The 25,086-nt window shown below is 42.6% G+C and overlaps 1 protein-coding gene across 1 annotated transcript in view; it reads left to right on the top strand.

Annotated features, from left to right (window-relative positions):
* Window positions 1-25,086, top strand: part of LOC124595233 (transmembrane protein KIAA1109) — a 509,204-nt gene that overhangs the window by 328,154 nt on the left and 155,964 nt on the right. The window contains exon 57 of the mRNA XM_047133891.1: window positions 5,425-5,546. Within this exon, the coding sequence (XP_046989847.1) occupies window positions 5,425-5,546 (122 nt within the window). The remainder of the gene's footprint in view (window positions 1-5,424; window positions 5,547-25,086) is intronic.

Consider the following 25,086-nt stretch of genomic DNA (forward strand, 5'->3'; position numbering starts at 1 on the left):
AACAAACTGTTGCCTCATCAGGAAAGAGGGAAGGAGAGGGAAAGACGAAAGGATGTGGGTTTTAAGGGAGAGGGTAAGGAGTCATTCCAATCCCGGGAGCGGAAAGACTTATCTTAGGGGGAAAAAAGGACGGGTATACACTCGCGCACACACACATATCCATCCACACATATACAGACACAAGCAGACATATTTAAAGACATATTTAAATATGTCTGCTTGTGTCTGTATATGTGTGGATGGATATGTGTGTGTGTGCGCGAGTGTATACCCGTCCTTTTTTCCCCCTAAGGTAAGTCTTTCAGCTCCCGGGATTGGAATGACTCCTTACCCTCTCCCTTAAAACCCACATCCTTTCGTCTTTCCCTCTCCTTCCCTCTTTCCTGTGAGGCAACAGTTTGTTGCGAAAGCTTGAATTTTGTGTGTATGTTTGTGGTTGTTTGTGTGTCTGTCGACCTGCCAGCACTTTCATTTGGTAAGTCACATCATCTTTGTTTTTAGATATATAACTTAGCTTTTCTAGTAGATGTACGGTACGGCATACATTAATGTAAACAGTTAACTTTTCCTCTTGTGTGTTCGCGCTATGTGACCAGTGATCTTGCTATTGGCTGACTATAACACGTGTCCTATGCTCTGAATAGCCGCTGTCATCGGCTGACGAGATCTCGTGGCTTGAGATATGACTCGCTTACAAAAGGACATCGCAACAAGTTTTACAGTTCCGAGGGAAAATCTACGGAAAACCTATTGTCACTTAGCACATAAAAAGTGTATTTTCGCCCAGGAAAAATGATATTTTTTAAGTGGGGTATCCAGGAGAAATCCGGGAATAATCTGGGAATTGTTTTTCCTTGTCCCCGTATACACCCTGTACTCACCATAAAGCAAAGATGCTGAGTCATGATAGGCACAACAAAAAGATTCACACAATTAAAGCTTTTGGCCATTAAGGCTTTTGTCAGCAGTAGACACACACACACACACACACACACACACACACACACACACACACACACACACACACTCGTAAACGCAACTTGCACACACATCTGCAGTCTCAGAGAGCTGAAACCACACAGCACCAGTGCATGATGGGAATGGCGACTGGGTGGGGATAAGGAGGAGGCTGTGGCGGGGAGGGAGAGGGATAGTATGGTTAGTATGATGGGAGTGGCGGACAGTGAAGTGTTGCAATTTAGACGGAGGGCAGAAGAGAGGGTGTGGAGGGGGGAGGGGGTAAGTAGCGGAAAGGAGAGATATAAAAGAAATTAAAAGACTTGATGTGGTGGTGAAATGATGGCTGTATAGTGCTGGAATGGGAACAGGGAGGAGGCTGGATGGATGAGGACAGTGACTAATGAAGGTTGAGGCCAGTAGGGCTATGGAAACGTAGGATGTATTGCAAGGAAAGTTCCCACCTGCGCAATTCAGAAAAGCTGGTGTTGGTGGGAAGGACCCATATGGCACAGGCTGTGAAGCAGTCATTGAGATGAGGGATATCATGTTTGGCAGTGTGTTCAGCAACAGGGTGGGCCCAGAATGAGATTTTTAACAGAGTGGTCCACTTGTTTTTTGGCCACAGTTTGCTGGTAGCCGTTCAGGCGGACAGACAGCTTGTTGGTTGTCATGCCTACACAGAATGCAGCACAGAGGTTGCAGCTTAGCTTGTAAATCACATGACTGGTTTCACAGGTAGCACTGCCTTTGATGGGATAGGTGGTGTTAGTGACCGGACTGGAGTAGGTGGTGGTAGGAGGATGTATGGGACAGGTCTTGCATCTAGGTCTATTACAGGGGTATGAGCCATGAGGTAAGGGTTTGGGAGCAGGGATTGTGTAAGAATGGATGAGTATATTGTGTAGGTTCGGTGGACGGCAGAATACCATGGTAGGAGGGGTGGGAAGGATAGTGGGCAGGACATTTCTCATTTAAGGGTATGACGAGAGGTAATTCAGTTGCTCCAGTCCCGGATGGTACTGAGTTACGAGGGGAATGCTCCGATGTGGCCGGACTGTGGGACTTTGGGAGGTGGTGGGAGACTGGAAAGATAAGGCATGGGAGATTTGTTTTTGTACGAGGATGGGAGGATAATTACAGTCAGTGAAGGCTTCAGTGAGACCCTCGGTATATTTTGAGAGGGACTGCTTGTCACTGCAGATGCAATGACCACGGGTGGCTAGGCTGTACAGAAGGGGCTTCTTGGTATGGGATGGGTGGCAGCTGTCTAAGTGGAGATATTGCTGGTGGTTAGTAGGTTTGATATGGACAGAGGTACTGAAGTAGCCATCTCTGAGGCTAGGAAGGTGGCTTGTTGGGTTGAGTAGGACCAGGTGAAGCAAATGGGGGAGAAGTTGTTGAGGTTCTGGAGGAATGTGAATAAGGTGTCCTTGCCTTCAATCCAGATAGCAAAGATGTCGTCAATGAATCTAAACCAGGTGAGGGGTTTAGGATTCTGGGTTTTTAGGAAGGATTCGTCTTAGATGGCCCATGAATAGGTTAGCATTGGATGGTGCCATGCAGGTGCCCATAGCCGTTCTGCGGATTTGTTTGTAGGTAACACCTTCAAAGGAGAAGTAATTGTGGGTTTGGGTGAGGATATAGTTGGTCATGGAGGCTAGGACTGAGGTTGTTGGTTTCGAATCCATAGGGCGTCTGGAAAGGTAGTGTTCGATAGCAGTAAGGCCATGGGCATTAGGAATGTTAGTGTACAGGGAAGTGGCATCAGTAATGACGAGCAGGGCACCATGTGGTAAAGGTACAGGAACTGTGGAGAGTCGGTCGAGGAAATGGTTGGTATCTTTTATGTAGGATAGGTTCCGGGTAATAGGTTGAAGGTGTTGGTCTATGAGAGCAGAGATTCTCTCAATGGGGGCACAGTAACCAGCCACAATGAGGCGTCCTGGGTGGTTGGGTTTATGTACTTCAGGAAACATGTAGGTGGGAGTGTAGGGAGTGGTAGGAGTAAGTAGAGAGATGGACTCTGGGGAGAGGTTCTGGGGTGGATAAGGATTTGAGTAGTGACTGGAGATCCTGCTGGATTACTGGAATGGGATCACTGTGGCATGGTTTGTGGTGGAAGTATCTGACAGCTGACGGAGTCCTGCCACATAATCCTTGCGGTTCAAAACAACAGCGGTGGAGCCTTTGTCAGCAGGTCGGGATCTGTTTTTAGATGGTGGACTGCGGTTCTTTCTGCGGATGTAAAGTTAGTTTGCATGTTGAGGGATTTGGGGAATGATGTTGAGGAAAGGTTCGAGGTTAAGAAATTCTGGAAAGTTAACAGGAGGTGGTTTGGAGGCAGTGGGGGTGTATCAATAAGTGATGCTTATAAAAATATTTTAAGCTTATGTTTTGTATGGGAAACGGTATTTTACAACACTACTTCAGTATTGATTGGATAACCAAGTTGAAAAAGCCACATGAGAGTTAGAGGAAAGCTATTAATTGGATGTAAACGTAACTTTTTACATCTTGAATGAGGTCAATTCTTGGGGTAGTACATAATAAAAAAAAAAAGAGAACTCAAATTTAAAAATAATTTTTGAAATGAAGTATAGTTTATATTAAGTAGGTAGTGTATAGGCAGTATTTTTACTTACTACCAATTCGTGTTCCATGATTCTAAGAATTTCCGATTATCTAGGAATTGCATATGGACATTGATATTTTGTTATTAATTTTTTTTTTCTTTTTTGTTGTTGTTGACCTCATTTTATCTACATAACAGTGCAGTCATACGAAAGTAAATAAGGAAAGGAGCAGAATAGAAAACTGTAGTCTGCCTCAAATGTCACTACATCTTACAGTAAAGCATTTTTTCTTGTTTTTCACTGAAAACAGTTTAACATTTAAAAATACAATTATCACCAAGAAACACTTGCCTACTGTTTAATACATTCAGTAATAGTATTCTTATCAATAATCATTCTTTAATAATATTCAGAGATTTGACACAGATTGTAAAGTGTGGTTTTTTTTTTTTGTACTGGCTTGTCACTACACAGCTGTTCAGCAATGTGTGTGTGTGTGTGTGTGTGTGTGTGTGTGTGTGTGTGTGTGTGTATATGAGAGAGCAACATGTGCCCTTCTTTGAAACGGCAAGTTAAAATGCAAGTTAAACAACATATTTCTCCCTTCTTTCCTTTCATTCTTAGTAGTAAAGGCAGTAAAAGATATACGTAGCTTTAAGCGTAAATATTTACTAACTTTTAGTGCCGGGAGTATCATCCCATCCCGTATTTTAACTTGTGAATTATACATTGTAGCAGTAAAAGCTTTAAAAAATACTTTTTTTATATAAAAATTCTCCAGCTTTTGGCATTTAAAACTGCTTTCGGGAAATTCCCAGGCCAATGCCCATTTATGAATGTCCTGCTCACTGGGTATTTGCCCTGCCCACATCACTAGCTCCAATGAGAACTGCTGAAACAGTGGGTCACTGTTTGTCTGAGAGAAGGTGCATTGCCTTGAACTGTGCTACATGGAATTTTGCTTAGTGGTTAGCATCAGTGGTAGAATGCTGTGGGTCAACCCAATTATCAGGAGTTATTTTCTTTTTAGGATTTATCATTTCTGGAATTATCTAGAAATTTAATGTTCGCATATTCTGGAATATGCGATGTGTTGTGTCTGTACATAGCTGTTCACAATACACATGTTTTCATTGCTGTGTGTTCATTGCTGATCCTGATTTCAGATTTGCATACGGATTTGGACTTGATTGTGGTTACATGACAGTATATACAGACTAGGCACACTGTCTTAGAATAACACAGCGTCTATCTTGTAAACAAAATTGATTGCCACTCTTTTCAGCCTCAGGTCACATAATTGGTATCACACCCAGTTTTGACATCTTAAAAAGTCTTTATAAGATGATGTGGCAAAAAGGGAGATAGTAAAATACTAGGAAACCAAGTTAAAAAATAAAAAATTCATTATATTTCATGCAAATAAATGCTTTGTTAGTTTGTTTCATTGATCTGAGATTTAATTTTTTCTTTACACTGAGCCCAAGACATTATATTTCTTAATGCTACCTCTCAAATTTTTCATTCATCAGAACCCACCTCATTACAAACATTCAACATGTAAGATGTTATTTCTTCGTCGCGGCATGCTGTGGATCGAACAAGATATTAGTAACAGAAGATTTCCTGTTAAAATATGCATGGACACCATATTTTATATTGATTCTTTGCTGTGGTTATACACACTTCACCTGTGTGTTAAAATTCCGTCACTGTTATATAAGTGATATAGTTGGGTGTTGTATGTTAGAAATAAGAGTTTAATCACCGTACACACTTTGTTTAACTTATCTGAATAGGCTATAATTACATCAATCATATAAAATATGATAGAAAATACATGCAAAGGTAAAATTATATGAATTAATAGTTTTTTATCTTTCACTTACAGATGGCGTTGTGCTGAGGCAAGGCAGCTATTTAAGTGCTGTTGCAGCAATTGGGGAATTTGAGCATTCACTAACAACAGACCTATTGAATCATCTTGTTTTTGTGCAGAAAGTTTTTATGAAGGTATTTATATTGGCTGTTTTAGAGTTATGTACATCATTTTGTGCAGCTATACATAAGGAAATGAGGTGAATTTTACAAGGATTGGTGAACTGTGATTATCCTACATCCAGGCAAAGAGTCTGTTGAAAATAGGTAGGTTAAAAATAACGATATGGTTTGCGGAAGATGACAACAGTAGAAATGGCGCACTTAGAAAGGTGGTATGAGTAACAGTACATTACATTACAGATTGAAATAAACCATCAATTAGAGCAATATAAGGAAATGTTTTGAGTTATATTAATGTTTTACATTACTTCTGATAGTGTCTACACATCCAGAAGTGAGGAATTATGCGACAGTGAATTGTGAGTCCATTAAATTAAGAGAAAAGTCAAAAGGAGCACTCAGAAAATAAACCGTAAACAAACTGACTATAAAAGATTTTTAAAAAATGTGTAAAACATTCTTTTAAATCACATAGACAGTGCTCCTTATCAGACTTATTTGAAAATATTAGGTGAAATGTTTTGAGCTTTTTGAGCTAGAATTCCTACTTATAGAAGTAATACTAGTGGAAGGTGACAAGAATTGAGAACAGCAAATATTCAATAATTAGGAAAATACACTGAGAAGCTTAGGACTACAGAACATAAAATGGCAGAGAGGATACACAGCTGATGATAAAGAACTAAGGTTAAAGGTTTATACTGAAAATCCAAGGTTAATCCCAAATTCAAGACCTCCTATTTTTGTAGAAATACAAAAAATTTATTTTCCATTACATTTATAACATTTTCAACATTGAACACTTATCTATTTTTTTCTAAATACTTGCTATCTCTGTTGCCAATTCCAGACTATGGGTTGGGTTGGTGGTGATGTTGCATTCATACTTTTGCAAGAGAGTGATGATTTGATAGGTGACATGTGGATGAGCATAGTCAAGGAGAATGTGTATGCCCTTGCTCAACAATCGTGAAGGTTGAGCTAACCATGGGTGAAGATTGGCTGATTACTCTGGATGAGCTCTATATATTAGTTCCTGAGATTTCCTGAAGCACCATTCACAGCATTTTAATGGAAATTAATTGCCTGGCTGAGTTTGTTTAGTGTTTCACACTTCTTTTCAGTGTTTATTGTGATCACAGCAGGCATAAAGACAACTAATAATACCGCTTTCTGATTCCACACCACAGTTCTACATCTACATCCATAATCCGCAAGCCACCCGACGGTGTGTGGCGGAGGGCAGTTGTTGAGATGTTACTGGCAGGCTGCGTATGAATTATTGTGGCTTGGGTGAAGAGGAATGCTGCCACTTGTTTGATCTCAGGTGTAAAGTGGGATGCCGAGTTTTCTTTAGCCATGACAACCAAGGACATAAAGTTGTCCTTGTCATGGGCATAGTGGTGAAGAAATCTACGAGAAGAATCAGCTTGTTGCTGTTTTTGGTCTTCCTTCCGCATTCATGATGCTCATTTTTCGCGCTCCTTCCGATATTGCACCTTTTCCTTTAAAATTCTTTGAATGATGCTTGTTTTAAGTTTCAGTTGAATTTTTGCTATCTTGACTGGTAAGAACTGATACTCTGACAAAGAATTTTGCTGTATCCTGCCACTGCAGAAAAATACTGTGGAAATAAAACATAAAGAGACAAAAAAATCAAAATAAAACTTAAACAAGAGGAAAAAACCAAAATACAAGTAAAGCTGTAAAGGAAATGTGCCATTGACAGCAATGAAACACAGTTCGCACAGAAGCGTCTGCCAAAAGCAAAACGTGTCAAAGGCTTTAGAGTGAAGACTATGCAGTTCTTCATAACAACAAACTGCTTCCGATGAGTGTGACATCACAAGTGTTCACATTAGATTTGCTTCAACAGTTGCCAGCAGGCTCATGTGCATGCACAGTTGAGACACGCATGAGCAGTAGCAACAAGCAGCCAGACGCTAACCAGAAAAATTTAAGTGATGCGCCCATGTGCAGAGAAGTCTGAGTTGTAGTGGAGAGGGGGAGTAGTTTCCATGTGACTAGTTTTTACTTTTAGTGATTTTGCTGTTTCCCCTTTGTTTGCAACCCTCAGGTGAAATGAAAACAAAATAGAATCCTGTTGCTGGGAGCTGTCAAGTGAATTGAAATACGTTCACATAATTACGGAAGGCTAAAATATGTTATTAGTTTTATTTTATGAACACATTTTTGGCAGTCAAGCATTAATCATCTTACAGAACAGTGAAGTTATTTTTGTCGATTTGCTTAAGAAATTTGCCATTTATTTATCTTTCTCCCAGAGGCAGTTAATTTATTTCACGAAGTATTCCATTCCACACCATTGGCTAGTTTCCACTGTTTGCTGAATTTCAAATGCATGTTTTCATCATCTGGCACACATGGCATTATGCCATAATAGAGAAACAAACATGAGATAATACAGTACTGGTACCCCAAGAAAATTTGCATCCCAGAAACCAGACTGAAAAGATTAATATCAGGTTGGGACCTACATCTTTGTGAATCTGGACTTATGAATGTGCACTTTAAGCTTAATTATACACTTTAGTATGATTATAAAATTCTGGTGTCCTTGGAGTATCATCTGCTGTCCTGTTTCGTTTATGACATAATGTAAGCTCTCTTAATGCTATGTACGATCTCTTAATGCTATATATGTACGAACAAACAGGCTTCTTACGTCTTCTTAGTTGTGCACGTGCAGTAACACCCGTTTTCTGGTGCTCTCTGACAGTTGCTGAAATGAATTCTAACAGGTTGTGGGAAATATTGCAAATGGTGGTTTGAAAAACATTACTTTCAAAGTAAATTTCAGTTTACACAAGATGAATTATGTTACATGCGAGAATGTCCTTTGAATTTCTTAAATCACAGAGTGTTTGACTCTCATTTAAAGCTTAACACTTTGAAGACCAGCCACTTAGAAGAATCTTGAGCCCAAAAGACCAGACATTTACAACATTATTTAAAATTTTACTGGCGCATTTGTGTGAGGTGTCTTAAAGTAAAATATATGCAAAAAAGGCCAATATTATATGTAAAGACTTAGCTTTTCTTGTAGCTACAGTACATTAACTTTTCCTGTTTGTGTGTTTGTGCTTCTTAACAGTGATGTTGCTATTAGCTGACTATATCACGTGCCCTATGCTCTGAAGATCTGCTATCATCAGTTGGCAAGATCATAGCCCTATGACTGGCTTAGAAAAACACATTGATTTCAATGCTGCGGAAAGTAACGTGCTGTGTTTCGTGGAATTCTAGTGCATACTTTCGTAGTATGAAAGTACATGTTGCTGCACATAGAAGATCTTTCCAAAACACATGATGTGTGTGCCACTTAAACACAGAAAAAGTGTATTTTCACCCTGTATTTTTAACCGGAAAAAAATCCGGGAATTTTTTTTTCCTTGTCCACATATGCACCCTGTTTGTTCATCATTAATCTCACTGTGATCAACTGTAAACACTCTGCACCCCACTTATGTTTTTTGACTTCCATGCATGACACTCCACAGACTTCCATCTGTTGATGATGAAATTCAGCCACGTCAGTGCTTACGCATTCAAAAAGTTAATAACTACATGACTACCACTTTTGCTTTCAGCATCCCAATGGAGCTCCATTCTCCAAGGATGCTAAACTAAATCCGAGTGTTCCAACTCATAAATAAAAAATAAACAAACAAATATCCAACACTTTTAAACTTCCATGAATCAATTGCCACAGAATTCCATAATAAAAAATGGAACTAACTGACAGAAAATTCAGCTTGCATTGATAAGACTGGCCAAGATTGATTGGTGAGGGGGGAGGGGGGGGGGGGGGGGACTGATCAATGAAAAATGGGAATCGTACCAATTACTTCTCCAAACTAGCGTTGCTACCTCTGGATCATGGGGTCGCGGGTTTGATTCCCGGCCAGGTCGGGGATTCTCTCCACCTGAGGACTGGGTGTTTGTGTTGTCCTCATCATATCATTATCATCATCATCATCATCATCATTTGGGAAGTGGCGGGATTGGAACTGGAAAGATTGGGAACTTGTATTGTTGCTGATGACCTCGAAGCTGAGCTCCCCACAAACCTACATCACCATCACTCCTCCAAGACTCAATCTCAGCACCAAAAAATAACATTTTCCAAAATTCACATAATGACCAGAAAGTGACAACAGAAATAAAGAATGAATGAAGACAACTTAAAGGTTTGAACTTCAAAGCTGTGAATAACTGAAAGAAGAAACTTGTGAGTCGAAATAAAGGTGGTGGTTGGCTTAACTCATTCTTCAGTGAGAACTTTGAAAGCTGCTGACAACTCCATCATCCTGAGAGAGAAAGACAGTTATGAAATTCTGGATTGTTTGAAGCAACATTTCTAAACAGGTGCTCTACTGTTGCGGAAGACTTTGCAATATTTTTGTGTCAGCAGAATGCAGATCCAGATATTGTCTGCAAAGCAGATGCCAGTTTACGTAATGAAAGAGTATGTAACACATTTCATTTGTCACACAGTTCGTCCATTACTACACAAACAAGACACCACATCTTGTGTTGCGTAGTTGTGGATTGGCTCTTAAATTACATTTGTATATTCCACAGGATAGCACTCTTAATCTATTATTGTCTCTTGGAATAACGTGACCATATCAGATTTGTCTCCTATTTAGTGAAGTAACAGTACCTCTAAGAGAGAGAAATAAAGAAATATTTATACTGAGCTCTTACCTTAATATACCAGTGCTTTAAGTAAATGCATTTTGATTACATCAGTGCAGTGCAATCAGAAAATCTTTCTAGTAATTGTAAATAAGTAAATCACTTTCTGCTATTCATAATGTAGAATCAGAAAAATAAATTAAACAATGTGAACTATGAAATTCTTTGTTTTTGTTCATACATTGAGGCTAGCCAAGACACATGGAAAAGTATTAATAATCATTCTAATGAAAATGGCTCTGTACTGTAGTTTCTCTTGATGATGTCAAGATTTTTACTGTCAGATATCATGTAATATTGAAAGAAAAGAAGCCAAAATTCTCACATGGGAGTTTGCCACAGGGGATTTTGCTATTCCTTTGTAAATATTAACTGTAATTTATTAACAATGAGGAAAAATAATAAGTATCTGATGACTGTGTCAGTTACAAACAAGAACATGTACTTCACATTTTAATTCAAATATCCATTTCTTCCGTCAAAGCAACAAAGATACTTTTACATATTTCACACAAAATATATCATAGAATATACCTTATACAGATTATCAAAGTCAACATCATTAATTTACTTTTAGCATGGAATTTAAAAAAAATGTTTCTTTCACCGTATGAATAAATTGGTGCATACAGATATTTTTACTCATGCTGTGCGGTTACCTGTTTGGGTACTCTAACATTCCAGCTGTATAGTTCAGTAGTACACCATGTCAACATTCCTCTTTATTGACCCATAAGTTGTCATAGTTGCAACAATAAAAATTAAAGAAAAGTTTTTGCGTTTTAATGTATGTAAGGTTTAACAAAAACATTTAAAACAAAATATATCATTGTCACACCATTCATTGCTATTATCTAGGTAATATAAAAAATTTAATCAGGTTAAATACAGTTTTGCACTATTGACATCTTTTTTAATGAAAAATACTATACTAGTCAGATTTTTTCCTGATGCAGAAATGCAACCAAGATGATCTTTGAGAGACAACTCTGATAAAAATGAAGAAAGCAGCTACAATCTTTATACTTCATCTCTTATTAAACTAGGTGGACCAGATCTCCATCACCAAACTTTCAAAGGTGGTAGTATGGTCCAAAGAAGGAAAAAATGTCTTAGTTATTATGGGCTCTAAAATGCATATATTAAGAGCTATGAGCACTTGTTCATCTGTGATATTCATCTCTTTTATTGCAAGCTCTTTGCTTTCCATTTTGAGAGAAGAAGGTGATGGGGAACAAAGCAAGATAGAGTGTTTATAAACATAGGCTCTAAAATCTGCACTTTAAAAGCTGTGAGAACTTGTTCAATGGAAGAGATGTGCTTCACAATAGTAAGATGAACAAGTACTCATAGCTCTTATGGCATGCACCTTAGAACCCATGTGTACTGGACTTACTTTTTTCCCACTGTGTAGGCAATAAAAATCCTTTGGTTGCCAGCATCATTATATTGATCAACTTCAGATTCTCCATGACTGTGTAGGGCACATCTTTTTTCACTGGCACAGGTTTGTCACCAACTCTTATTTTCTCTGTATTTGGCAGCCATGTTAAGCCAAATACCATCAGATAACCCAGGTGTTGCGCACAGACATTGGTTTGATGGAGGACCTTTCAAACTTTTGAAACTGATATATATCCAAAGCAAGATCATCAAAGTAATGGGACTGCAGTGTAGGGATGTTGCTACATCACCTGCTTTCCTACCAGAAGAGTAACAGCAGATCGTGAATTGTTATAAGAGTGTATATAATCAATTTGAATTTATTACGTATACACAAAAACAAAAGTTTTCACACAAATTTGCAAATTTCACTTGGGACATGTACACACATACTTGTTTAATAAGATGGACAACTCATACACTGTAGTACGAGGATGGCTGATTACAATGGTAGTTTCAAGGAATGGAAATGTGTATTGTTGCTTCCTGTAACACTGTATGCAATACCTGGATACACCACAGCATGCGTGCTACTCTTCAAATCATCCAGCGTCAGCATCTGTGCAGCCAGCTATCAGAGACTGCTTTCAGTGGTTCACACTACATGGGCACATGGCACATGGCACAGCAGCCGCAGTGGTGTCTAGTGGGGATGTCCTCTATATAAGGACAGTGCAGCAGATACCCTCTCTTAGATGTGTACTAAGCGTTTACTTTATCAGCTTCTGTGTTTGTTGTTCATTTCTACATGGATGAATAAATTTTAGTTAATTGTGATTGCGTTGTTATTTGTGCCTTGTATTACAACAAAATTGGCAATGCGTGTGGTGTTCACTTACTTCTCAGTCTATTTAGTTGTCCCTACAGTTCTCATGTCCTTGAAGACAGTGCTCAGATCTCTACTCAAGCAACAGCAGGCTCTTACAGTTGCTATCACAAACTTTTCAGCCACATTGCACCTGCCAGGTTTTCTCGCTTATGGCTCTGCAGCCAAACACTTTGAGGCTTATGAGAAATGGCTTCGGCAACAATTTATCACTTTTGGTGTCACTGATGCAAACATGTGTAAGGCCTTGTTCCTTTCTTGGATTTTTCCTCTGATCTGCCAGTTGTTGTGCCAGTTAGCCCCACTCCAGGAACCTGCATCGCTTTCATTCAACAAAATGTGTAGGTTGTCAAACTATAATAGTAAACACATGCATGTCACAGCAGCGTGTGTATTTTTGTATCATTGTCAGAAACAGTCCCACCAGTCTTACCAGGCTTGGGCAGCTGAACTCCATTACCTCAGTCGCAAATGTCAGTTTCCTTCTTACCAATGCTCATCACAATCCCTGTGTTGATTCTGTGGTCCACGATGCTATCATTCAGTTGGTTCCCAGCAAAGATGTGTGTCAGTGTGCATACAGTGTGAGAACCGGTCTTTGACTGAAGTGCTAAATATTGCTCAAACTTGGTTCCTATTCTTGGTTGTCCAGCATCAATTAATCAATTAGTTTGCAGGGGGGGGGGGGGGGGGGGGATGGCAACATACAAACATGGCCTCCATGCCCTTCTGGGTAGCGCCATACCAGACAACAATGATAAAAATAACAACCCTCCCACTGTTTTTTACAACATGACACGGCCGCATGCCGTAAGTGCTGGCTAACTTGCAACAACTGTAGAAAAGGACATCATATGTCTGTGCATTGTTCACAGCCCCCCTTCTGCAGACGTGCGCATGGATGTTAATTTTGTGTCCGTTTGATGGACAAAGTGCTCATACTGCAAATGGACACAGGTGCAAGCATGACTTTATTGAATTCATAAACGTATGGAGTTTTGGGATCTGTGATGTTGTCTCTGGATACTCGACATTTGATGATTTACAACAAGCAGCATATTGCAATTTTGGGGCAATTTACAGCTCTTCTGTGTATAAATCTGTGGTTCGTTCCTTGACTTTCTTGGTAACAGGTCATGCTGACGCCGACAGTTTGTTTGCTCTGGATGTTTTCAATGTTTTTGGTTTTTCTGTTACGGATATGGTGCTCCTCATTACAGTTCAGGTCCCTTACCAGCATTTAGATTCTCTTTGTTCTGAGTTCTTGTCTCTTTTTTTATGGATGGGTTACGTTGTGCCACTAATTCTGCGGCCCATGTTACCCTGAAATCTAGGCCATGGCCACACCTCTTCTGTGCTTGCCCTATTCCAGTGAAGTAAAGTCAGAACTGGATAAGTTGAAGTTATTGGGGGTTATACAGCTGATTATATCGACTGATGTAATGCTCAATCTATCATTGACACTTACACTTTGACCCATCAGGACGAGTTATTGGCTAAACTCACCAGGGGCCAGTTTTTCTCCAATATTGATTTATATGAAGGCTTTTTATAGGTTTCATTAGCTGAGAATTCTAAATGGCTGTTTATGATTAGCGCACCCTTCTGGTTACACCAGTATCAGTGCTTTCTGTTTGGTGTGGCTAGTGCCCCGGCAGTTTTTCAATATTTTTTTGGAAAATTAATGTTGTCAGTTCTGGGGCAAATCAGCTGTCTCAATGATATCATCATTACGAATGGATCCATGGATAAGCATTTATGTAATTTATGCACCTTGTTCACTATTTTATATAGTGCAAGGTTGAAATTCAACTTGACCAAGTCACTCTTTTGTCAGTCATTCATAGTGCATTTGGAGTTTGAGGTTTCTTGGAATGGTGTTAAGTCTTTTTGTCATCATGTCACCATCAACATAGCTCTGCCTTCCCCTACAAATGTCAAAGAACCCCAAGCATTTTCGGGTAAAATGGCATACTATCACAAATTTATTCTATGTGTGGCCACATTGACCTATCACCTCCATGAGTTGATCCACAAGAACGTTTCTTTTCAGTCGTTGCAGACCTGCAAGCACACAATCATGCTTTTGGAATCTTCTCCCTGTTTGGCAACTTTCCATCCTGACCAGCACCTGGGTTTGGCTATATGGACTCAGGGTCGTTCTCATATATCTATATAAGGGATTCTGAACATCTAATAGCTTACAAGTCGAAAACGCTCAACTCTGCTCACCCATGCTACTCCCAAGTTGGAAAGGAAGCACATGCTATCATCTATGCCCTCAAAAAGTTTCATATATTCATGAATGGGCATAACCTCCACCTCATTGCTGACCACAAGCTATTGGTTTCATTGTTTAATACTTCTACTTCATTGACTGACAAGACAGCACATTGCATCCAGCATTGGGCCTTATTTCTGCCTCACTGCAATTATGGAATTCATGTTTGGTTTACATCACAGCACACCAATGCCAGTGCACTGCCCCAGCTTCTAACGGGACCAGATTCTGCTCTTGATCAGGATGAATTCCTTTGTTTTCACTTAGATGTTGTGGTGCAACGTACAGTGGAAGGGTTTCCTATTACAGGCTCCCAGATCGCAGCTGCTATTGGTTTTGCAACAGTTTGTTCACCTCATTCAGCATGGTTCATTGGGCAGGCCTCTGTACAGGGCATCTAATCTTTTACGTAACTATTTAGTCATCTGCCACTGTTTTTCAGTATTTGATGGTGGTGTTCTCTTAGCTATGGACAGGCTGTCACCCTGGATTTTTAACCCCAGCTGTCCTACAGTGGGATGTGCTTCCACTAATATCTCAGGGACATTAGGGTGGAAGTCTCGCATACTAAGTCGGTGGCCTGTCACCATGTGTTGTGGCCTGGCATCAATGGCAGCATTACGCATTTTGTTTCTCGATGTGCTCAAGTAGGTAGCACAGTGGTTAGCTCTCTGGACCTGCAGTTGTGAGGACGACAGTTCAAATCCGTGTCTGGCCATCCAGATTTAGGTTTTTCCATGATTTCCTTAAATCACTCCAGGCAAATGTTGGGATGGTTCCTTTGAAAGGGCGCAACCGATTTCCTTCGCGATCCTTCCCTAATCCGACATTGTGCTCCGTCTCTAACGAAATCATTGTAAATGGGACGTTAAACACTAATCTCCTCCTCCGCCACCTCCTACTCCTCCTCTCAGCGTGCTACCCAACAGGACGCAGTGTGGGCGATGCACTCTCTGTGGCCTGCACTGCAGTGTCCAATGGAAGACATCCATTTTGATTTCACTGAGCCCTTCGTCAGGTCTTACCAGTTTTTTGTTGTCGATGCTTTCTCTGATTTTTCATACATTATCCAGTGTCCATAGACATCAGCGACAGCTAAGATTTGGGCCCTCTCCAATTTTTTTTTCCTTTGAAGGATTGCCTTATACGCTTGTGATGGATAATGGTTCACAGTTTACAAACTGCCTGTCGGCCTCTGTCACGAGTTCTTTGGCCGACGTTCTTCTGATAATTTTTCTGATAGAATGAGATTTTCACTCTGCAGCGGAGTGTGCGCTGATATGAAACTTCCTGGAAGATTAAAACTGTGTGCCCGACCGAGACTCGAACTCGGGTTCGGGTTTTTTCTTCACAATTATTTCATGATTGCCTTCACTGAATTGTAGTGTTGTTATTATGGGTGATACTATTATGCAAAAATTTAGTCTAAAGAAAGGAGAGCCAATGCATAATATCATAATTTTTATTTCTGAAGGACTGCTCAACATCATGAACGTCGTGCTCCTTGCCCCTTATTCCATTGTGCCTCAACTGTCAGGGTGCACTCTCTGAAATATTTATATTTCATGGGACATTATTTGTCTCATACTGGCTCCTTTAAAAGCATGTATTCCTTATGTACCAACCAGTATACGTTTGTGTACGTGGACCTGTTTTCACACTTTGTCATAAATTCTGACAATGTTGGCAGTAGTGGTTTTGAATCGCAGTAATGAAAGAATTTTCATTGTTGTTGAACTTGGTTGGCAATGAAAGTGGAGAAGTTAATACAAAACATATGATCACCAAACAAGGCCCTAGGTTAGATTTCATGTTCTGTCATAATTTACTGCAGAGTAAGGAGGGGGAATGCTGTGTTAATACAACTCTCAAGTGAACAGCTTCAGTCATATGTTTCGTGGAATCAAATGTTACTGTCACAAAGTTTCTCACACACTCTTCATTTCTTTTCATGTTCACTTACAAGAGTACAAACACAATATTACACTTCAAAATATTTATTGTAGACAACAACAATGGGTATTTATAAAATGTTAATCATCACTTACAATAAACATACCTGAACCCATGAAAATTAGTCATACTCAATGTATTCACACTTCAGTGTGGCACATTTTTCTCTATGTTGTGTGACTTGTGGAGGCTTTGGTTGCAGAAACCGGTATTTTGGCTGTTTAGGAAACGTTCCATCTCAAAATTTACCTTGTCACTATTCTGGAAATGCTTGCAACACAGTGCCTTCTTCATCTAGTGAAAGACCAAGACAGCATTGGGTGTCATATCAGGAGAATATGGGGTGGACAAGGATGCCCACATCCAGGGAGGCAAGGGGACTCCGCGGCCCTGTACAGCCCTCAGGGAGAGGAAAATATATTGTGTAGTTAGGTGCGTTTCTTTTAAGAAAATGATTTAAAAGTCAGTATTATGCAGGTTTGTAATAGGTTCTGAATGGAACTTTTTTATGGCTACTTACAAACTGTGATTTGCCTTCCAAAATATTCCATACCTCCAGGTTTAAGCCCTTCCCTACAAACTATTGTATGGGTGCCCTTGGGGGTGAGGGAGGTGGGCACAAATTTTGCGAGCCCTAACTGCATCCTGAGCAGACTGAGTTGGGACTTCCTCATGGAGCGAAAACACCCCCTTGGACAGCTTCCTACAAAATGTCATCTTGGCAATTACCTGTAACCTCATCAGCAGATATTGGTAGTAAGCCTGAAGACCACTTTTTCTGATAATGCTTTGTGTTTGTCTTTTTGGCAATAGTAAATCCGCATGCTTCCACTGCAAGCTTGGTGCCTTTGTCTCAGAGTTAGAGTGATTCACTACGTCTGTGGTAATTATATGACTATAGGCACGTGGAATGGCCTGAAAAGCAGCAACATTTCCTGTGCTGCCTTAATTCGACAACCTTTTTTAGTAGTTATAAAAAACCTAGCATACAACAACCTTTGTCATGTTTGACATGTCATACGTAACTGATTCTGAATTTTTTACTATCACCTTGATTGTGATACGATGCTTTTTCAAACACCGGGGCCTCCACTTCTCTTGTGATCCCTGGTTCTTCACAGAGAGATGGTTTGCCACTTCATTTTTTTTCCATTCAGTCTGGATTAACAACACTGGAAGCATCCGTGCTACTTAACATTTCGGTCTGTCATTGCTGTACAGTTCCGCCAACTCATCTTGGACTGTTGCAGTGTTATCCCCCTTCAGTTCTAGAAAACAAATTACCTCACACTTTTTTTGAGATGATGATTAAAATTTTTTGACCGCCCTTCATATCTGTTGCAGCTGCAAATTTTGTGTGTCACCCATATGTCAGAGGAAGCTGTGATAAACCATTTTCACTAAGACCTCACCAGTAATGTATTGCAGCTTTAAGCCCGTATTACACGATGCGCCTAGACTGTAGACCATGCACCAGTGCCCCAAGCATGTATCTCTGAAACTAAGGCTGGTCACGTAGACCTATTACACCATCCACGCAGTATATACCTGGCGCACATGCGCAGTAGACAGTGATAATGCACATAATGCAGACAGAACTGTTTGATCTCTTGTAAAGTCATTCGTGCTACCGCATGAAACACAAGGGGGCCGTGTGGCATATTGGAACGTCATCCGTTTGAATTTATTGATGTCACTCAGGGTTCCTATGTCATAAGAAAATGTTTATCATTATTTATTAAGTAATTGTTATTCTCTTATGTAGGTTACTAGTGTTCTGAATTGCAGATTCAATAGTTAGTTTTATATTACGATGCTTGGTTACACAGGTACTTGTAATTATACAGCATTTTGCACATGGAGGACCCACCTGTTTTTGGAGCTATTGCCCTGGTAGTGACAGTAAATCTTCGGATTAGGGCTGAACGATGATGAAAACAAAAAGCCAGACATTGAGTTTGATCCTGGCTGAAAAGAAGGGACAAAGACAGGGGGTTATATTCACTGCTTATGAAAGAACTGAAGCTCGAAGATCTGCATGAATTTCGGAGCTTTGGAGGATGGACATGGCCTGTTTCGAGAAGCTGCTGTCTATTACAGAAGATGGAATTAGCAAGTCTGACACAGTCATGAGGGAGGCTGTCTCATATTCTCGAAAGTAAGAATTAAGTCATGTGTTCATACGTTTTGTGATTATACCAGCCTAGATCATGAATAAAATACCGGTAAATGCCCTGTTACGTTGCAGGTTGGATGTAACCGTACGTTTCCTGGCAACTGGGGAATCCTTTAAGTCTGGCTTTTAGCCACAGAATAGCAAAGCCCACCATTTCAAAAGTTGTTGTGGATATATGCACTTCAATTTGCAACACTGTAAGGGACCGATACTTAAAGATGTACTTGTGTTTTTTCCACATTTTGACTATATATATGTGCTACTCAGAGTCTTGCAGTCCTCGTCTGTTGCACTGGGCAAAACTGCAAGGACTTTCTCCCTTTCACAGCCAGCTTCTCTTTTCTGGCATGCTGAAATCAAGCAAGAGATGCAATCAAATCAAACATGAACTTTCGTAAACTAAGGCATTGCTATACAAATCGAAAATACACCGTGTAACGTTATGTTACTCAGAAAAAACAATTCCCAACTACCTTATTATATACAGTGGGTCATACATACATTTCCTCACTGTATGCCTGATTTAAGACTTTTAACGCCTCTTTGCTCTATTTCATTTCTAGAATACGAAGCTGTCAATAGAAAAAATTCCTTTCACAAACAGCTAATACTGATTTGATTTGATTTTGACAGGGAAGCTTAAACAACTTTGGTCTAACCCACCACTGCCCGCACCAAAACCAAGTTAATTGTGCAGTATTTCACCCTTATATCTAGTAAAGCCAACCAATGCCCTTAAATAGTGAAAGGAGTCCCTTTACCAGTTTTTTGTTATGCACAATTTCATCAGGTGTAGTCGTCACAAAGATTCTGTATCTTTTGTCCTCCAGTGCCATTCATTCAAAGATTAGGTGTGATGCAGTTTCTTCACCCTGATCACGGAACCTAAATTTAGGGTCTTCTTCCGTTATACCCGTTGTGTGTAGGTGTTTTTTGAAATTCCCATGGCTGGTCGTCAGTCCAGTCATGAGTTAATCTCTTTCCTGTTCAATCCTAGGATTACAGAGCTTCTTTTAAAACACGGCTCAGGCATCGTGTTTTTGTTGATGGACCTTGGTCCAATATTCTATGTGCTGTTTCCTAAGCCAGTTCCGCAGTTCTAGTTTGATCATAGCCTTGGTGACTGTCAGGACAGGTTCCGGTCCAATAAATGGAGTTGTTGCCCCTATCCTGACCAATCTGTCGGCTTTTTCATTGTCACAGATCCCTGAGTGGCCAGGGACCCGCACTAGGATTACCCTATTGCTTCCCCCTAGCTCCACCAGAGTCCTGTGGCATTCTGCCACAACCTTAGATCTTGTTGCAGGAGCTGCCAGTGATTTCAGTGCTGCCGGGCTGTCTGAATAGATGTAGATGCTGCGGTCCTTGTAGCACCTATGCATATTCTCCTCTACACATGCCCTGATTGTAGTAGTTTCAGCTTGGAATAGTGAGGCCAGTTTTCCTAGAGAGATGGTGCCCTCCAGTCTTGGCTGAACACCGTATACCCCTGCCTCAACGCCTTGGTCTGATTTCGACCCATCGGTGAACCAAACAATGCCCCCCATATGGTGTCGAATGGTTTTTTCCCACTGCTCCTTGCTTCCAAATAATATATTGTAAGGCTTGTTGAAGCAGTTGGGAGTTATTATATAGTCAGCCGGTATTTCCCAGCCATTCCTATGTTTACCTCACTCACTATGTTAGTGTGTGATTCTGGATATCCCGATGAGATCCAGTTTTTGCCAGTTTTAAGTCTGTATGCCCCAGCTGCTGCCTCCATCTTGACCCAAAGGTGTAGTGGAGGCATGTCCAGCATGGCTTCCATCCCAGCAGTTGGTGTGCTGCTAATTCTGCCTGTTATGGCTAAGCAAGGCCACTCTCTGCACCTTAGCAAACTCCTTAGCTGCAACCTGCTGTTCTACCTCCTTCCACCACACTACGGCCCCATGGGAAATCATAGGTCCAACCACTGCGGTGTATATCCAGAGCATACCTCTGGGGCTTAGGCCTCAGTTTTTACCACAAGCCCTTCTGGTACTCACTAGAGTACCTTTCACCTTGGAGCAGACGTCCTTAATGGAAGGTGTCCATGTTAGTTTCTTATCTAAGGTTACCCCTAGATATTTCACTATCCCCTTCACAGGTAGAGTTTTGTTGAAGAGCTTTAGATTCCAATTTGAGTGTTGGATATGCCTCTTCGTGAATGGCACCACAACAGTCTTCTTGGGATTAACCCTTAGATCCTGTGTAATGCACCAGTCTAGCACAAGTCCAATGCACTTTGTGCCATATTTCTAACTCTGTCAGTAAATTTGCCAAGTATTACTATGACAAGGTCATCTGCGCGTCCTTGGCAAAAGCATTGTCTGGAATTTAGTTCCTCCATGAGTTCATTCACCACTAGATTCCACAATAAAGGGGACAGAACTCGTCCTTGTGGGCAACCTCTAGTGGTGTTAATTACAAACTTTTCATTCATCATGGTAGCCTCTACCTTCCTTCCACTAACATGGCCCTGGACCACCTACACATAGTGATTCCTAGGTCATACACCTCTGCTGCCCTTACCATTGAATTGAATTGAAGGTCGTGTTACTGAAGGCCCTCTCAGGAAGATGCAGAGGGCTATTTCTTGGAAGTGAAGTGCTTTCTCCACCCTCCCAGTGAGTTGATGGAGAGCTATCTCACTTTACCTGGTTGATATGTGTGTTGGTTTGAATGTAGAGGGGTCCTAATTAGCCTCCTCTCCCCAACGTATACATTAACCAGTTTTTCCAGTGTTTTGAGAATGGAGGAGGACAGACTGGTTGGTATCATATCCTTGGCCTTGGTATGATTAATTCTCCCTGGCTTTGGAATGAAGATAACCTTCACTGCCCCCCCCCCCCCCCCCCCAAGCATTGGGATTGATTCCTACTGTTAGGCTAGCCCTAAATAACCTGCATAGGACTCATGAGATTCTCTCCTGCCTGTTGCAGGAGAACAGGAAAGATTCCATCTGGCCCCCCCTGCGGGTTCGGGGGTTAGAATAGGCCCGCGGTATTCCTGCCTGTCGTAAGAGGCGACTAAAAGGAGTCTCCAACGTTTCGGCCTTATGTGATGGTCCCCTCTCGGGTTTGACCTCCATCTATCTAAATTATTCCGAAGAGCGAGCCAATTGGGGAAGGGCACCTTACATGGTGCACTGTATCCTTCGTGCAATTAGACCTATAGCCGTCTTTCTCGTCGTTGCAATGGTGTCCCGCTCGTTTTCGATCTCTTGGGCGATTACCACGCTGCACTCTGCAGTGTTTCTTTTAACTGTGACGACGACCTTGGCCATTTTTGCACCTAAGATCCAGCACGGTAGCCAGTCCGTTGTGGTGGGGTCGCCATGTACCCTCTTGGTTGTAGCCCCCTGACAACACAGGGATCGCTCTACTGATGCCTGCGCCGTTCACTCCCCACGTATGCCAAGGAGTAGATGCCCATCTCCCTGGGGCATCAGGACTCCCGGCAATGGCCATCCTGCCAGGTGGCCTTTGCTGTGGCTGGGTGGCGCCCGTGGGGAGGGCCCTTGGTCGGAGTAGGTGGCATCAGGGCGGATGACCCGCAATGAAGCGTGGTACATCATCTATCGCTGGTGGGCCTCCACCAGCAGTCTCTAAGCGATCGAGGTCTAACCTCAACGGGAAGAAATTGGATCAGAGATCGTTTCCCTCCCTAGCTACTCCATGGGAGGAACGTCTTGCTAAAGAAGGCAGTGGCGAATATTCACCCCGGTACCTTGTGTGTACGCGGGTTGATGGAGAATCGTTCGTGTCGACCAAGCCCCAGTTTTTTGTGGAGCATTTAGAGGACAAGTTCGGGGAGGTGGAGGGCTTGTCCAAGATGCGCTCTGGCTCTGTGCTCATCAAAACGGCATCCTCTGCCCAGTCACGGAGGTTGCTCAATTGTGACAAGTTGGGGAATGTTTCAGTAACCATCACGCCGCATAAGAGTCTCAACATGGTCCAGGGTATTATATTCCTTAGGGATCTTCTTCTGCAGTCCGACGATGAATTACGCGCCAACCTCGAACGACGAGGTGTTCACTTCGTCCGGCGCGTCCATCGGGGTCCGAGGGATAATCAGGTAGCCACCGGTGCCTTCATCTTGGCCTTTGAGGGTGATGTCTTACCCGAAAAGGTTAAGGTTAAGGTGATGGTTTACCGTTGTGATGTGAAACCATATATCCCTCCTCCGATGCGGTGTTTTAAATGCTGGAAGTTCGGGCACATGTCATCTCGCTGTACTTCCAGCATCACGTGTCGGGATTGCGGACGTCCTTCGCATCCTGATACTCCATGTGCTCCGCCTCCCGTCTGTGTTAACTGTGGAGAACACCATTCCCCCTGCTCACCGGACTGTCGGATCTTCCAGAAGGAAAGGAAGATAATGGAATATAAGACCCTGGACCGCCTGACCTACACAGAGGCAAGGCGGAAATATGAGCAGCTACATCCTGTGCCCATGACATCCACCTATGCCGCTGCTGCAACAGCGGTCCGATCCTCTCCCGTGTCGTCACGTACTGTTGCCTCTCAGCTATGTCAAAATGACCCGGCCCCCTTGGTTGTGGGGAGCACTTCGCCCTCTGTTGCTCCATCTACTCCAGGAGCAACACCACCCCAACCATCGGGGACATTCGTACCCCCTTCCCAGCCGGAGAAGCGTAGGGCTTCTTCGGCTACTCTAGCCAGGAAGGGGTCCCTTGGGGCCCTCCCTTCCCAGGCTTTGCCCAGTGTCAAAGCGGATACCCGCAAAGTTTTGAAGCACCAACCGGTCGCTGGTCATAGGGCTTCACGGTCGTCGTCCGTCCCTGAGACTGACCCAGTGGGGCCCTCCCAGCCAGACCCTCCCAAGGCACAGCGTGCGAAGCCGTTGAAGAAAAAGGCTCCCAAGCATCCTGACATTGCGGTGGCACCTGTCCCACCGCAACCTTCCACCTCTGCGTCTGAGGACGAGGTGGAGATCCTGGCGTCCGCTGAGGACCTCGATCTCGCCAGTCCCTCCGACGCCATGGAAAGCACTGGCACAGGTGCTCACTTGGAGGCAGCAGGTGACCCAGTGGCGTAATCTGCCTTCCCCGTCCCGTCACGCCATTCCCAGCAATGGCCAGTACCATCCTCCAGTGGAACTGCAGCGGTTTCTTCCACCATTTCGCTGAGCTCCGCCAACTTATCAGCCGTCATCCTTTCCTTTGCATTGCTCTGCAGGAAACTTGGTTTCCAGCAATGCGAACCCCCGCCCTCCGTGGATATCGGGGTTATTTTAAGAACCGGGCAACTTACGAAAGGGTGTCTGGTGGCGTCTGCATATATGTCCTGAACTCTCTTCACAGCGAGTTTGTACCTCTACAAACGGCTTTAGAGGCTGTCGCTGTTCGGGTGTGGACGCCACAGGATATCACCGTCTGCAGTATTTACCTTCCACCTGATGGTACTGTCGCGCAGCATGTCCTGGCTGCTCTGATAGCACAACTGCCGCCACCTTTTTTGCTGCTGGGCGATTTCAATGCCCACAACCCTCTATGGGGTGGGACTGTCTTCGATGATCGTGGTCGGGCCGTGGAGCATGTGTTGGCTCAGCTCGACCTTAGCCTCTTAAACACCGGTGCTCCCACGCATTTCAGTGTGGCCCATGGCTCGTTCTCGGCCATCGATCTCTCTATTTGCAGCCCTGGACTTGTCCCATCCCTCCACTGGAGGGTGCATCCTGACCTGTGTGGTAGTGACCATTTTCCCATCTATTTGTCACTGCCACAGTGTCATTCTTCTGGGCGCTTGCCCCGCTGGGCTTTCCACAGGGCTGACTGGCCAGCTTTTACTTCCGCTGTAACCATTGCGTCTCCCCCACAGGGTGACATTGACGAGGTGGTCCGTGTTTTAACCACGTCCATCATTTCAGCGGCCGAGGCTACCATCCCCCGTTCCTCTGGCCTCCCTCGGCGGAAGGCTGTGCCCTGGTGGTCGCCAGAGATTGCTGAGGCTATTCGCGACCGTAGGCGGGCTCTCCAGCATCATAGGCGGCACCCGTCTCTGGAGACCCTCATCGCCTTTAAGAGGCTCCGTGCCTTCGCCCGTCGTCTTATTGCACGGCGTAAGCAGGAGTGCTGGGAGAGGTACGTCTCTTCCCTGGGCTCCCGTGT

This window comes from Schistocerca americana, chromosome 2 (genome assembly GCF_021461395.2).
Source record: "Schistocerca americana isolate TAMUIC-IGC-003095 chromosome 2, iqSchAmer2.1, whole genome shotgun sequence".
Taxonomy (NCBI): Eukaryota; Metazoa; Arthropoda; class Insecta; order Orthoptera; family Acrididae; genus Schistocerca; species Schistocerca americana.